Source organism: Corvus cornix, chromosome 1 (genome assembly GCF_000738735.6).
Source record: "Corvus cornix cornix isolate S_Up_H32 chromosome 1, ASM73873v5, whole genome shotgun sequence".
Lineage (NCBI taxonomy): Eukaryota > Metazoa > Chordata > Aves > Passeriformes > Corvidae > Corvus > Corvus cornix.
The window spans coordinates 114,111,318-114,127,732 of NC_046332.1; the positions used below are offsets into that span (position 1 = coordinate 114,111,318).

The 16,415-nt window shown below is 46.2% G+C and overlaps 1 protein-coding gene and 1 long non-coding RNA gene across 4 annotated transcripts in view; one reads left to right on the plus strand and one right to left on the minus strand.

Moving 5' to 3' along the window:
• The window catches only part of BACE2 (beta-secretase 2), a 54,547-nt gene extending 41,236 nt beyond the window's left edge, over positions 1 to 13,311 (minus strand). Inside the window, exon 1 of one of the 2 annotated variants that reach the window (XM_039553234.1) lies at positions 12,874 to 13,311. In XM_039553234.1, the coding sequence (XP_039409168.1) occupies positions 12,874 to 13,185 (312 nt within the window). In that variant the 5' untranslated portion in view covers positions 13,186 to 13,311. Of the gene's footprint in view, positions 1 to 2,614; positions 2,693 to 12,873 lie in introns of those variants that run through there. The other variant, XM_019282956.3, reaches the window with a different exon arrangement.
• Positions 12,852 to 16,006, plus strand: LOC104686277. 2 transcript variants are annotated; one of them, XR_005602096.1, is made up of 3 exons: positions 12,852 to 12,906; positions 13,813 to 14,305; positions 15,470 to 16,006. It is a non-coding gene; the product is annotated as an uncharacterized LOC104686277 (long non-coding RNA). The 2 variants fall into 2 exon arrangements; XR_751323.3 differs by lacking the exon at positions 12,852 to 12,906 and having other exon boundaries at positions 13,692 to 14,305.
• The last annotated feature ends 409 nt before the right edge of the window (positions 16,007 to 16,415 follow it).

Here is a 16,415-nt window from a genome sequence, read left to right on the forward strand (position 1 = left end):
AATCAATTTCCTGGTAATTACAGCACAGCACTGACGAGACAGGGAGGCTGTAAGCCGAATGCCACTGGGAGCAACTCTCACATTTACCTGCAAGCCTCATGAGGAATCCCAGTGCCCACGCAGCCTCGGTTTAGAGACGGGCTGGCTACGTCTAAGCTCTGTGCCATGTCCTAAATTAGCAAGAGTCTCATCCAGAGCTCACCCCTCCCTCCCTGGAGAACAGGGTGACTTAAGGTGCAGGAGAGACAGCTACTGATTCAATAATTCCCCAGCTAGAAAGAGCCTAACTCTTGGAGATGTGCTTGTGAATGGCATCACTCATCTCACAGGCTCCTTCCCAGCATAAAACTTTCTCACTCGGAAACCCCAGACTGTACCCACCTCAGAGCAGACCTGCTGGGCACTGTCCAGCAGGATCTTGAGCTCTATGGGACAAGGGCCAGCCACATCAGATGGAGCTAAGGGTGCTGTAGGAGGACCTGAGGAGAGGGAGAGCTTCCAGCTCCACAGTAAACACGGCACTGTCTGAGGTTAAGTGTCTGCTGTGGCTGTTCTGTTCACCAGCACTGCTTAGGGCATGCTCCTTCTAAAAAAGCAGAATCATGTCAAAGAATTTTAGAGGTTGGGTTTTCTTAAGGGAGTAAAAAAGAAAAACAAACAAAAAAGGAATTATGCTAATACGTTACCTTTCAGAATACAATATTAAGGAGGGCTTTTTGCTCTGGTTTTTTTTTTTTTTTTTTTTTTGGTTAAGGTAATGAAATCAGTAAGCCTACATTAATGTATTATATCCAGTGAATGATTACAGTTAGAAGCTGCAAACAGTTCAGAATTTCAATTTTCCGAGGCTTTTGCTCTCCAAAATTAGCTTCCAATTTATTTTGTCAGGTCATTCTTCTCTTTTCCTCTATCGCTCATTAGATTCAGAGAAACTGCTATGAAACTGAAAAAAAAACCAAACAGGCATTTTTAACTCTTCTTCTCTACCTAGCCTCAGAAGTCCTACACTACAGAAAAAAAAAAAAAAAAGCTTGTTTTGAAACTAAATCAACAGCTCTCCAACTGCAGTGAGACCAAAACAGTTTTATACATATGTACACAGCCAAGACATGCTAGGCAAACTCAAGAAGGCTTGAAGTGACTAATCTTTAAACCTTCCTCACCCTGTAGGTGAGTCACTGCCCATGTTTACTGTGCCATCTGGAAATAACAAAATTAATCAGGGGAATGAAGCCCACTCCTGATGTTCTTGAGCTTAGGCTAGGAGGCATCCCTAGCCTCATGAGCACTGCTATTTTTTTGGTAATCTCCCTTTTGCCAAAGACACCACAGTCCCTCTGTCCTTCAGCAGCAGGCAGAAACCCTTCAGGAGAAGTTCAGTCTCACTCCTTTATTTCTACCTCTATTTAAAGGTCTGCCTCACACCACAGATCTGAACTTCAAACTCAAATTTAAGTAAGATCCCAGCTTTCAAACTGCATTGGAGATGTGAAACCAAGCGCCAAAGCTGCTCCTTCAGTATTTAAGAAGGTGTTTTTTTGTTTTGTTTTTGAGAGAGACTATTTACAAGATCATGGGGAATGGCTTCAAGCTGACAGAGAGTAGGGTTAGGTGGGATATTAGGAAAAACTTCTTCCCTGTGAGGGTGGTGAGGCCCTGGCACAGGGTGCCCAGAGAAGTTTCCGATGGCCCATCCCTGGCAGTGTTCAAGGCCAGGCTGGATGGGGCTTGGAGCAACCTGGGATAGTGGAAGGTGTCCCTGCCCATGGCAGGGGGTGGGAATGGATGAGTTTTAAGTTCTCTTTCTACCCAGGCCATTCTATAATTCTGTGATTTGAAGGCAGCAAAAAACTTTGAGAAAAGGCTGTATTTCGGAGGCAAATAGAAAGAAAATGAAACTTGCACAGGACAGCAGTGAGAAAAATCAGATTTTTCAGAAGGCTGCATGCCAGGTCTGATCTCTCACCTCTCCTCCCCCCATCACCTCGCTTTTGTAGTGACACGATTCTTTCCAGGCTTTTTTTCCCCCTCCTCTGTCAAGATGTTAGGTTTGGAGATGAGGTTTTGTTAGCAAAGGTTTTTGAAAGCCTGGAGAGCTGTGAGGAGGAGAGGTGAAAGCAGGACACTCCTGACTCATCAAGTCTTATCTGTTCTCCCCAGAATGAGCTCTTCCCAACAGCACTTCCATACCCACACCGTGGGGCACCACTCATTAGAGAGAACATCCTCCTAGCTGCACTTACTGCCTGCTTTCAGGAAGTCCTCCTTATGTTTTTTTAGTGCTTCTCTTCAAGGGCACTGAATGCTTAGAGACATTTTCCAGTCTGTTCCCCTAAACGCTGTAACAAACCCAAAGTGGATAAGCACAGGTTTCCCTGGGTCCCCTCTATCCACACACCACAACAGTGAAGCAACCAACCTCCCCTAAACATGAAAGTCAATGGATATGATTCCATGGGAACACCCACCTTGCTGCTTACGTGAAGTTCATGGCTCTGAAAGCAGCCTGTCCCTCCTGGAGGCCAGGAAAGAAAGTACAGACATGTTCACGCAGTGAGATCCCTGGATTAGCTGGGATAGTTGGGTATGGAGAGGTAAATAAAGAAGAACGCACCTTGGAAAACCAGCTGTGAACTCCCTGTACTTCAAGGCATGACCTCTGCTGTAAAAATGCCATGACTTGTTCTTCAGGACTGAACTGCAGCACTGCCAGATTTTACTTAACACGAGATCTGGGTTGTGTCAGCCTGAGGAGATGAAAAGGCCGATCCCACCCTCTTAACTACCTTGAACCACCTCTTCCTCACCTGTCATAGCAGCTCCCACCTCTTTCCTCCCTTTCTGCCCAGAAACAGCCACCATCCCACACTTTCACACACCTACTGGGCTGGTAGGGTGGTAAAGGGACATGACTGGATCTGCCAGTGCAGGCGAGGGAGGGGAAGGAGGGAAAGATCAGGCTAAAACCCCCAAGTTCAGCTATGTCAGTCACAAGGACTGGAATTTGGTTATTCTGATTGTGTTTCCTGTTAAAAACGTTGTGCCACCCCTCTGGGGAAAAGGTGTAGGGCCAGGCAGCTTCCCACTGCTCCGTGCCATCTTCGGTGGCCACAGGAATGTGCACAGGCAGTCCTAGGTCTCAGAGCACAAACAAGGTGATGCAACTCCAGTGGTTTTATTTCCCCGGCAATTAATAAAGGGAATACAGCAGATGGAAGGCTTTTGCTCCCCATTGCACCTGACCTATTTAGGATACTGCCAAGCAGAATTTGATTGTCATCGTGGGTGTTCCTTGGAATTATACAAGGGAGTTCAAAGGCACAAACAGAAAACAGCTTTATGCTCCATATTATCAGGAAGGACTATTTGATTGAGAAAAGAGAAAAAAAAAAAAAAAAGGAAAGGAAAAAAAAAGCTGTTAAGCAATGTCATAATGATGTGTTCGATTAATTAAAAATAAGAATCATGTTTTATATTCATATTTGTTCTAACATTTTTACTTAAAAATTTGGCAGGACAATTTAAAAGGCAGTTTTGATTCTCACATGAAATAAGATATGCTTTTAAAAAAAAAATTCTCTTTTTTGAAAGCAGCACTGTTCCTCCCCCTGCTATTGGAGTCATTTATTTTGCTCTCTCCTTCTCAAACATTCATACTTTACTCTTTCCCCTGGCTAATACTGGAGAGGCAGCAGCTCTGGGAAATGAACCAGCTTTGCCCGTGGCTCATACATCATTACAATTGTTAACCAAGTTCCACTATAAAAATCTTGATTACACAGGAGAACACAGAGGCATGCAGGAACACAGCTTCATTTCCAGATACCAGATTGAGTTTGTAGGGCAGGAAGTTAAAAGACTTTGTTATGCTCTGGGGTTGGTAAAGCCTGCCAGGACACACCATAACAGCACACGCCAGACTACAGCTTCCTGCAACCCATTCCTCCACACAGCAACCTGCAGGTAGGACTGAGCTACCTTCTACCCTGGCCAGGGGTTACCTCCTGCTGTGAGATGGTGGATGTGTGATGGGAGCTGGAATTGGGTGATCCTGAAGGTCCTTTTCAACCCAAACCATTCTATCCATACCACTGGAGCTGATGGTGCTCAGGGCATTGGAATTGTGGAATTTCGCCCACTGGCAACAGCAAATGTTGTTGTGCACACCTGCCACGGAGAAAAGCTCCCAAACCTGGATTAAAAGCTGCAGGTAGTACCACTGGCATCTGGTCACTTGCCAGTGACCAAAAGTCATTCCAGGTTAACCTGAAGGCTCAGCAGAGTGCAAATGAAAGTTAATTTTAGCTGGAACATGTAGCACACACCAGCGTTCATAACCACAGCTCCTGAGCAATTTTGGGAATTTTCCCCATCCCCAACATTATTTATCACAGCAGTTCAAATGCAAAAAATCTGGCACTTTGGATCATGTGAAATGTTTGTGTTATTCCCTGAAGGACTTTGCTTCTGAGAAGTAATGAGAAGATTACTCTCTGACAGTTAAACTGAAGCACTGTGACTGCATCAGATGTTACATTGCTCCAGCAGCTCCCAGACTTTTGGGAAGTGTGACCACCTTTGAACTCCTCTGTCTTATTCGCAACCCGAGAGTCACTGAGAAGAAAAATGAATGAATTAAATAAAAATATCTTTAGCCACAGAAAAGGTAGGATTGATGAATCATTCTCTGACACGCCTCACACCTCACTCTTTCCTGTAGCAGGCATCTACCAGGCAGCACAGCAAACAAAAGCACAGCCTTTCCAAACCATGCTTAAGCAGCACAGTAATACTGCCCTGAAGAGCTTCCAAGTTGGTGTAGTGTGCTCTGGCTTGAATCAGAGAATCATGGAATGGTTTGGGTTGGGAGGGACCTTAAAGATCATCTCGTTCCAGCCCCCTTGCCGTGGGCAGGGAACCTTCCACTAGAGCAGGTTGCTAAAAGCCCCATCCAACCTGGCCTTGAAAAGATGCCACAACTGTTAATTCCTTGTACTGCAAACACTGACAGTCAGGGTTTCTGTATCAGCACGTATCATAACGGAATTTTGGAAGTAAAGTTTCCATTTACATAGGAAAAAAAATGTGAGGGAAAAAACCTCCCTCGAGATTTCACAAAGTCACAATTTTGAAAATAGATCCAAATCCCACAGTCGAAACGAGACACCCTAGTATTTTATTGTCTGTGTCAAAACTATTGCTGCCAATGGCATTCTTCAAATTCTTTTCTTCCCAAACAGCACAATAAAATTTTCAAGTTGGCATATGCAGGACCCAAAGCAGGTAAGCCTTTTGTTCCTGTAGAAGCCCCAAATCCTGATTTTCTCTGGTGTGAAGCTTCTTATGGCAGCAAAGTAGGAAACAGAAAGAGCCTGGGTGGTGAGAAAATGCTCACATCTGACCTTGACCTGAGCCTGAGCACCAGGTGGGCTCCAAGGTGCTCTTCTGAGAGCCACTCTCACAGGCAGATCCACTCACAAATACGAAGGAATTATCTGACAGACGGCTGCCAAAAGTATCCAATTATTTTTCCCCTGTCAAATGGCAGGAGCTGGCCTTTAATCCTTCCCTCAAGTGGAAAGGTGACTCTCAGTTCTTGAGTTGTCAAGTCTTTTTCTTTGAAGAAAAAATGCCAGTTTTGGAGTTTTGGATCCCTAAGGATGGATTCTTCTCTGTATTTAGGGGGGAGGAGCTTACCAAGTGTTACTGCAGTATTAATACTTTTCCTCTTTTAAAATATGACCAGCCTAGGATGTGAGACCAGCATTTTCCCTGAAAGCATGCAATGTAGCTCAACAGCAGTTTTTGCTAGTAAATAGGTATAAAAATAAGCCAACCACAAAGCTAAATAAAATCAACTAATTTTAGTACTTGCAAGCTGAGCAGAGAGGACAAAATCTACAAGTAATTTGTTTTTCACAATATCAAATTATTAGTAAGCAGCGGTGAGGGAAAAAAGGGATTGCAGAGTGCAATTACTGTCTTAACAGATTCCCTTCAAAAGGGCCTAATTATGACACATTAATTGTATTCAGTGAATTGTAATTTTCACTCGAATAAGATTTTTTTCCCCTAGCTTGTTTTATTCAAGTTCCCTCCCCATGATACCCCACAGGTTTTATCTGTTTGAGAAGGACTCTTAAAAAAAAAACCAAAATAAAAGTCTAAAACATTTGTCCCCTGCTGCCCTCCCCAAAAAATACCCTTAGACATAAAAAGGCAGCGAGACCAGTAGGAAAGACAGGCAAAATGAAGAATGAGGGAAGAACTCTGAGGGAGGAGAGAGAACAGGGGGAAAAAAGGTGCTATTTTATCAGCCTTTGGCAAAAGAGGAAGCAAACATTGATTCTGGCCCCGAGGCTTTCTGAAGGCTCCAGGGCTGACTTTGCTACGTGGCTGCTCTTGGACGTGCACGGCCAAAAGTCCATTGGACAGCCACGCCTGGAGCAAGGCTGCTGAACAGGCTGGGCATGTGGGCAGCAGCAGCTGCCATGGCCAAACTTTCATCCTAAGAGGGAGAAGTTTGCAGAGTTCCTTGGTGAGGCTCTCAGGTGATCCCAGGCTGCTGCATCTTTCACTGTGCAGAGCACGCAGGAGCTACTGCAGCAAAACCAAAACCATGGGGTTGGTGCAGACTCAAGCTCCCTCAGGTGCTGCCAGTGGTAGAGGAGCTCCCTGAGTGTTGCAAGTCAAGGGAAAAGCACAGAGGATTGCTCATGCTGAGGTCCTGGTCTCAACTAGGCTGTTACTAGCCCGAGTGAGCTGGGTCCTGCCAGCCCAGTTCCTTAATGCCACGATCCAGTCACACGGCGGGCTGTGATGGAGGCACGTGCAGAAAGGAAAATAAGATCTATCAAGTTGTGGGCTACTTTAAGTGCTTTGAAAAGCACTGAGCTAATGGATACAAATTCAGGTGTAAAAGTGACCTTAGAACAAGCTCTGTGTTTGCTTCATGAGCTGGATCTGCAGAGCAAACCCAGGCTGGGAAGCACCAAGACATAGGACAGCCCCATCAATGGCAGGAAAAAACACTTCCTTTTTTAAGGCAGCTGAGCCTTACTTTTTACTGCCTCCTTTACTTTGAAGATTTGATCTCAAGCCTTAATCTATGCTGAAATAGAAGCAACAAGTTCCTTCACTTATTTACACAAGTTGTTTGTATGATTAAAACTGTATTTTACAGCCAGTAGGAAAAGGGAGAGAGGTCTGTCCATCTCGTACTGGAGAGGCACACGTGCAAGCCATTGTACCAGCTTCCTTCTTCAAACAGAGCTGTACTTGACAATGACCAGACAACATTTCAGGTCAGACTCGTCTCACTTACACTGAGTGAGAAAATTTCAAAGATAATAATATGTGGAGGCAATGTAATAGCTAATGTGTCCTCACATACTCAAAAGTCGTAACTGCTCTTCAAGAAAATGAAGACTCCTGAAAGGTGTAGTAGCTTTTAAATCTCTCTTGGCAGATGCTGTCCCTAGAGCTCACAGTCCTCTAGTTGGGGGGGGGAGAAGGAAGAAAAAACAAAACAAAAACCCAAAAACAACAAGAAGAGAAAGATTTCTTCCTTAATAATTCAAATGAACGAAACACATGGAAATTCCACATGGGCTTTCTTTCGTCCACTGGTTCATTTTCATCTCATTTCTACTCCAAATCTCAACTAATTTACACCTTAATCAGACAAAACAGTTATTTGCTCACCCTCTACTTTCCTCTTTCCAGATTTAACTGATGCTTTTTCCTTGATAGAGAATGAAATGCAAAGAGTGTAAAAAATGTGAGCCTGACACTTATTCCCACCACCCCTGCTCCTCACAACAGCTCTTCTGCACCAACCCACCAGGATCTGAATTCAGGATTGCCATGACCAGAGACCCTGGATAATAAAGCTTCCACTAATCCTCTGAAGAGGAGAAAGCACCTTTAAAGGAGCAGTTAGTGGGGCTCTAATCCCTAACTCTGGGAGAAGAGCACATCCTGAGGAATGACCACGGTGAGCATCTTCCATTTACTGTAATTAGCACTCGTATTTTGGGTTATTCCATAGTACAGGCTCTACTCCCTCCATGCAGTCCCTTTTGCCAGGGCTAATTTTGAATGGAAGGAGGTGCTGGAATGCTCATTTGTAAAGGCAGGGATTTTTCTGTCAACCCAAACCTGGTATGTTTGTTTGCTTTGTCTTGGGTCAAAAATACAACACAGCCCACTAGGCCGCAGCTGTTCACTGAATTAGTCGTGAATTATGACTGCCAGGTCTTTGTCCTTTTTATTTTACAGGTATCCAACAGCAACAACCACCAAAATCTACTCATCTCATCATTTAACAACAGGCATATTTTGCATTTCAATAGTGTTTCTGTGAGACAGATCTGGAGGGATTTTGATGCTGCCACCTCAAAACACTCCAGTGCACCACAGAACTCGTCGTTGCTTCTCAACTCTTTGTTTTTTCAGCTTTCATTAAGAAATCATAAATAAACACAAAAGACCCTAGTAATCACTGAACAAAATAAAATTAAAAAGACAGAAAGAAGGAGAGATTTGAGATGGAACCTGCCTTCTAATATTTGAACCAAGAAAGATCACATTTTAAAACTGCTATCTAGAAAGACAGTGCGCCCCTTTTCAGCAAAATTAAGAAAGTGGAGCTGAGGTTGTTGGGGAAGAGCACACCAGAAATCAGATTACAAGAGCAGCTGAATCTTTCCTCACATCTTCATTCCCTCCAACACTCAGGGAGTGAGAGCCACCAGCAATTAAGGAATAATGGCTGCAAGTTCAGAACTTGTTAATGTGTGTGTACATCACCTTCAGAACACGAAGCCATAAATTCTGAGTCCGTGACACACTAGAGGTATTTAATACATATCCTTCTTTATCATTCCTTTCTTTAATAGCTGGAAGAAATAGAAGGGAAAATAACCTCCCACCAATTATGTGGGAACTGAAGTTTGTGTTTTGCAGCGGAGGCCGTTAGACCCAACATCCACGCTGACCTTAAAACTTGGGAGCAAGTTTATAGAAGGGGTTTTTGCTCACCCCATGCACAGAACAAACTGCCATTAGGATAAACAGCAGATAGAAAAGCCTCTTCATGCACAGAATGAAAAACTGACACTGAAAGAAAGAAGCAGTGGCATTCAGAGTACAAGTTGGATCCTTCTGTCGTTAATCAGACCCGGAGCTCTCAGGGGCCACACACCCAGCCACTCTTTCACAGAGAAGTTGCAGGAGTAACATTTACCTGTTCTCAATAAAAACACAGCTCAGAAATGCAGTGGGACCAGCAGGACTACCACCACCTCATACAAGAGACAAGATGAGGCAGTGGTAGTGTCCCTGCAAACATTTAATGCAGTCCAGATGGACTTCAAGAAAGCTGTGAAAAGCATGAGTTTTTTTAAGAGTGACTATTCTTTTGGTCAAAAGCTTGTAGGAGAAACAAAATTAATATGAAGAGAACTGCAGCGAAGATAGCAAAAAACCCTAAATGATCTTTGATTCAATTTCTCACAGTGCCTTTAATCTCAGGATAGGCAAAATAATAAAAGATAGAGCAAAGGAATTCTATCGGATTATTTAAAGAAATAACTAAGAACACTGCATACAATTCATATTGGGCTCTTGCCACCTCTTATTTAAATCTGGAATTGGAAGAAGTGCACCTGTACAGACAGATATAAAGCACATCATCCATCAGAAGTAGGACACATAACACATCCATGAAATAAGGGACAAATACACCACACCCTTCAATTCAATAGACTGTTTTCACCTTTCACATAATCTTAAGTAGGTCTACATGTGAATGAGTAAGAATTAATGGGAGTAATAACATTTGACACCGACCTGGTAGCTGGGCTGGATATCTGATAGGATTAGGAAGGATACTGTATCATAGAACTGGAAATGATCAGAAAAACTTTGGCTGCAAACACTTTGCAAAACTGGATTGACTGCACTGAAGTTTCCTGTCTTGGAAATAAAATAAATTTTGACTTCACACAGCTGCTCTATTTTTGTACCGTCAGAACAAGTGTTTCAGAACTGCCATTGTGAATCGCAGTTCTGTGCTGTGTTTATCTGCTGTATGACAAATCAGAATTGGAATGAAAGCCAAAAAGTATGCCTTAAATGACCTGAAAAACGAAATTCTGTCATCGTAGCTTCCTTCCAAGAACAGAAATTAAAAAAGGAAAAATTCTAAAAATGCAGCTGAGCAGTAAAGCAAGCCCTGCAGTGCTGAAGCCTTTCACAAATGTTCATTCCCCATTCTGGCACAGCAGCTTCCAACACTTGACGCACACGCTCCTGAAGTCACTGGGCACCAACACTGATGTGACCACGACATCAAACCTGGTGCCTCTTCTCACAGCCTGCTACTTGGTCATGGTCCCCCACTGCCCTGTGTGCATTTCCCCATCCCCTCTCTCTCCCATCCAGAGCAGCAGCCGTGCCATCCACCTTTCAGTACAGAAGCGCAGCCGCGCTGCTCCTCCGCTCTTCCTTGCCAGCATCCTCCTTCCTCCTTGGCAAAATGTCAGGGCAGTGTTCCTGCTCTCTGGGCTGGCAGTCCTGGGGCAGGCCTGGCTGAGGCAGGGAGCTGGGAAGTCCCAAGCTGGAGGGGTGCAAGAGCAAAGGAAGGTGTCCAAGCATCACTTAACAGCGCAGCTTCTGACGTGAAGCGAAGTCAGGTTGGGAGGAGCATTTAAATCAGGAAAAGATTTTCCTTTTCTACATGATCATGCACAGCCCACTCCCAGCTCCAGCAACGACTTGCCCAAGGAGCTTAACACAATCCAACGCTTGGCACTATCCAGACACTTGCTTTTAGTAGCAGCATGTGAAGCATTCCAGCACCAACAGTAGCAGCTTTGTAGCTTTATACTACTCATTGCAAAGCAGAAAAACAGCAAGTACATTTGTGATCTTTAAGTCTTCTGGTTTTAGCCAGGGAACGAGAGAACAAATTCATCCTCATCAAAAGTAGCGAATAAATTCTAACTGCTCCACTGAGTCATTACACACCAAGATCTGATTTGGGAAATAGAAGCATTTATAACCTTACTTACAGCCTCAGTGGGTCTACTTGTAAATAAAGCCTCACATGTGTCAAACCAGTGGTGGTCTTTAAAATAATTAACTTTGCAAGAAGTCTGAACTAGTTCAAAATAGTAAAAGCTTTGCAGCCAGATTCAAAGTATGTTTTTTTCATGTGGAAAAAATAAAAATCAGAGACAAGTTCAGCTGAAACCTTACATCACCCATCATACAAGTGATACGAGTTGTTAAGCATAAGTGAAGCCTCTGGGTGTACTGAGGGCAGCACATTTCTCCCTCTTAGACCTCCAGTCATATCATTAAAGGCCTGTCACATTTTTCCTTCTCCACTTCTTCCAATTTCAGAATCCCCCAAGACATGTAAGGAGATAATATGCTTGATAGCCACTTTTTCTACCTGAAATTTTTTTTTTTTTCATTTAACACATGCTGAATTGGGTGATTAGTCCAATCAAATCTGGTGCCTCGATTCTGGCAGAAGCCAATATTGAATGTTTGAATGTTCCCTGGGGTTATGAAGCACACACCACGCCACACTAACAGAACTACTCAAATATGCATCACTCAACATGGAGGAAAATTTATTTCATGGCCTCTGTGGCTACTGGGCCACACCTTGATATGTCAGACCTAGTTAGATTTTTTTTTTAAACCCTATTTATTGATTATAAAACAATGCCAGCCTTTCTCAATGCATGCATTGATCCTAGTGTGATACCTTTTGATTAGAGAGATGATGTGGTCAATCCTCATACATTCGAGGGTCAAAAAAAAGAAAGAGCTCACAGACGTCCAAAAAATGCAATGACGGCTGAACACTCCCTATTGGCTGCACATTTTGGCATTCATTGGCTTTTTATTACGTAGGGGAGTTAAGCAGAAGAATAAAGAATTTTTTTTTCCCTGTCTACACTGGGAACATAAGGACCCAAACTCCTGAAGCAAACAAAAAGTTCTGAAGGAAAGCCCCGAGGGCTCTCAGGAAATTAATCCCAACTCAGCTGACTAGTCATCCCCACCAGCAGCCCAGCACCGCTCCTCCTGGGATCTCATGACACAGATGGAAGAGCAACTACACGGCAAAAAAAAAAAAAAAAAAAAAAAAAACCCCTGAAACAAACTTCAGCCACTCTGCTGGAGGCAGAGAGGGAAGATTCAAGGCAACACGGTCTATTTGAAAACAATATTCAGAACACACACATTCTTTGCCCTGTTAATGAGCAACACATGGATTCCCGACAGAAGGGGCTGGTTGTGCCCAGCCATCACTTAGTTTAGCAGGAAGATGCCGAGTGATTCTCCCGGGAGCACCGGGAAGATCTTCCAAAGCATCCAATCACGATGCAGAGCAGCTTAAAAAAGCAAAGAATAATAAAAAAAGCACCCTCTGTCTCTAGAACACGGTCAGTTCGACTGGCAGAACAACTCGCTTCGGATCCAAACGCCGTGACACAGCCTAAAAAAAAGCCTGGGGACCAGATCTGGAGATTTCCAGAGCAGTGCCCGGGCCGGGGCAGGACAGGGCAGCCGGGGGCTGCTTCTCTGCTTTCTTCCCTCCCTGCCGGCCGGCGGAAAGTCGCTGCCGCCGCCGCCGCTCCCCGCGCCGGGCACCGGCCCCGTCTCCCCGGGAAGGGGGAGAAAGGGGAAGGAGGAGGCGCCAGCGCCGAGCACGGCGACAAAGTTGCGTAGGAACCGGGGGAGCCCGGCAGAGTCGCTCCCACCCAGGACAAGTTTGGCCCTCTCCTTCCTTCCCTTCCCCTCCCCTCCCCTCCCCGCGCCCCCAGCCCGCAGCCCCCGGCCCGCTCCTACCGCCTGCGGCGGGGTCCCGATCAGCATCTCCAGGTAGTAGCCGCGGCCGGAGTCGCCCTGAAGGTTCTCCACCATGGCTAAAAAGTTGAGGGTGCCGCCGGGATCCGAGGCCAAGGCCAAGCCGTCCGCAGCCCCGGGGGCATCCTGCTGCCGGCTGCCGCTCGCCGGCCGCAGCACCACCGGGGCGGGCGGCGAGCCGGCGGGGGCGGCGGGGTGGGACACGCGGAGCGGGAGGGAGAAGAGCGCCCGGCAGAGCCCCGCGGTGCCGGCCAGGAGGAGCAGCAACCCGGGAGCCGCCAGCGGCGTCCCCATCCCGGCGGCAGCGCGGGGCCGGGAATCGCTTCCCAAGTGCGGCGGCTCCGGCCGGAGGCAGCGGCCGCCTGGCTGCCAGACTGGAGCAGCCGAGGGGGAGGAGGAGGAGGAGGAGGAGGAGGAAGAAGAAGGGAGCGGCTTACCCACGCCCCGACTCCATCTCCCCCTCCCCCGAAGCGAGCTCCTCCTCGCGTTTCTCCCGCACGGCCCCGGAGCTCCGAGCGCTCCGGTTGCCCGGGGGCCGTGCGGGAAAGTTGCTCCGACCCAGCGCCCACGGGAGAAACTTCCCGGCTCGGCTCAGCCCTGCCCGCAGCCCCGCTATCGGAGCGTGACGGCACGGTGGGGAGAAAAGTTTCCGAAAGCCTTAAAGGGAGAGCGGCGGAGCGGGGATGTGGTGGCGGGGGTGACCGGGGCTCCAGGCTCCTGCAGCCTCCGTGGGGAGCCGCTGCCATCACTTCCCCGCGGCAGCGGAGGCTGTGGTCGGGCAGGAGGAGGTGGAGGTGGGAATTCGGGGTCACTCGGGGATGCGGGAGCGTGTCCCCGTGTGCCAGTTCACACGGCGGCGGCTGGTGTGAGGAGCGGGCGTGTGTGTGTGCGCGTGTGGAAATTCATCTGCTGCACCGGCAGGAGCGAGGCACGCAAGGCGTCTCCTTGAGAGAGCATGCGAGGCTTTAAATGTCTTCATCATGCACGGAATTAATAACGGCAGTCAAGTGTGGCCTTTTGAAAGATGGGAACACTTAGGATGGAATTAGTCTCGACATCTCTGGACTAATGACAGTGCCTGATGGATCGTTGGATGGAGCAGATAGTCCAAAAGCCTTGAAATGTAACACTGGGCAAGTCTAAGCAGAGTCACTCTGTGGTTGTTTCTGGCTCTTCCCCCAAGTCCTGGCTAGTAGATAAAAGTTGAAAAATATCCAGCTTAAGTCATGTGTTCTCTCGGTGTCCCCTGATCACTTTGCTGTCCTAGGCAACCACCTGGTCTCTCCCTGTGTGTGAATCTGTGCCAAACTGCGTGGACTAAGATCCCTCCCGTGCCAGAGTAAACTGAAAGAGCTCCCTCCTTCCCTTCCTTGAGCTGGAGTAATCGTCCGCAAGATTTCCAGGTGCTTCACAGGTATTAAATGAAGTTTCCCTAAGAGGTAGACAGTAGTGGTGTTCGTTCCTGGGAAGGCTGAGCAGCCTGTTTGGGGGAAGGATACTTGAGTGAGGCTGTTAATCGTAGCCATTTGTCAGAGTTGCTTGAAGATGGTAATTCTTACAAGGAAAGTGAGAGCCCACCTTCCCTTGCTGAAGGAAAATAGGTGTTTTCACATTTTTTCACTGATGTTTTCATTACTCTGGCTCTGCCACCTCAGATCTGGAGCCCTTGTGGTCACTTTGTAGGGCCTCCCTTGGATCATTTCAGTGCTTCTGGTGCAGCTGGATGCTTTTCCTCCTGCATCTATGGCAGGAGGGGCTTGCAGACCCTGTCCTGGCCGGTGGAGCTCTCTGCAAGAAGGAAAGTGCTGCAGGGGATGTGGGAAAACCTGCAAGGACCTTGGCCTGGCTGGGGATGGAGGAGAGGATGTAAATGAAGCTTCCTCTCAGGAGGTTGTTGTGCTTGTGGGAAACCACACACCTCGCTAAGAGGTGAAATTGTGCAAAGTTCCCCTGCTGCACAAAGCTCTCTATTTGCCTGACAAGTAGGAATGTGAAATATCACAGCCCTGCTCTGTCTAGTCTCACCTGCTCCAGACAGAGGGAAAATGCTGCTGTGGGCTGATGGTAGCTGAACACCTGAGGGAGTGGCAGCCAGGCTCACACAAAGAGGTTATCTCCGGGGTGCTACAGTAATGGCTTTTCCTAACGTAGCTGGGATAGTGACAGGTTACATTGTGGGGTCTGTCTAGTTGCAGATGAAGCTGAAGGGAATTAAAATGCTTGGGGCTCTTCATGGGTGAGCTGAAAACTGGAGAAATGCCCCCGCCCCTTTGGAAAAGGGAATGTGAAAAGTAATCAGGAGTATAATTGAACACCCCCTCAGAGTGGTAGGGATGTATTTAGAACAGTCAGCAGCTATGTGCATTTTGTTTTAATTCTTTTACAGTACAGTAAGTCTTCCCCCTTGCCGCTGTTGCTAAGATACGTTACCACACTCCTGGCTAAAGCAATTCCAGTCCAAGGAGTGTATAGTTTTCAGAGCATAGAAGATATAGCATAGCCTTTAAGTGTTTAAGAGAAAACTTGTCCTTTTTTTCATGCTGTTTGGTAAAAGTTTTTCTCATCCTGTATTCCACAGCCCTGGATCGGTCTCGTAGTAAATACACATCAGGCAGCTGCTGCACAGGAGATGCTGTGTGTGAAACCTTCTGTGAACCATCCCAGCAGGGCCTGTTGTGGGGTTTCTGCCTTGCCTCCTCTGTTCCTTTTATTTATTTAAGCATCTGATAAGGATTAGGCTGTGCCACGTACAGGTGAGAAGTTCCAGTGCATTTCTGAATGCTGGCAGGAATGGGCCTTAGAAGAGCAATGTGAACAGCTGCTCAAGAAAGGAGATATAAAAAAAAGTCCTCCCAGAGAGCCAAATGTAACTACATCCAAGATGTTCCTTGGAGAGGAAGTCATCTGTATGCAATGAATGCCACAGTCAACATGCACATTTGGTTTTTTATGTATCACATACAGAAAATAAATGAAATGTCAGAAGTAGGCACAAGTTTACGTGTCTATATGCTTTGTATTCTACAATATTTGGTGAATCTTGTTTTTCTCTATTTTTGTGATTCCAAATATGTGTTCTTTGAGTAAATAACAATAAAAATAATTTAAAATATCAGCCTCTGTGAAAAGGTGTTTTTTTTTTTTTAAAAGTCAACTGTCCACATATAAATTTTCAGGTAAATCTTGACTTTAATCCAACTCTGCATTAATTTTATTCCTTGGTACCATGGTGCTTTAAACCGTGAGGCACTTGACAGTGAATTAACATCTGTCTCTATAACACGATCTTCCACCAATATTTACAGGATACAGAGCATCATAAAAATGCAACTGCTCTGTGCTGTGGGCAAGGTGTCTGAACTCAGTCAGAGGGGACAGTTGCTCTGTGGAGATGTTAGATCAGGCCTGCTGAGAAAACAAGCAGGAACAGAGAAGGCATCTGAAGATGCAGAGGAAGTGCTGGAGCTGATCTGAGCAGAGGAACTGTGTGTGGCTAAAAAGAGATCCTCTCCTTCCCGAAGAGG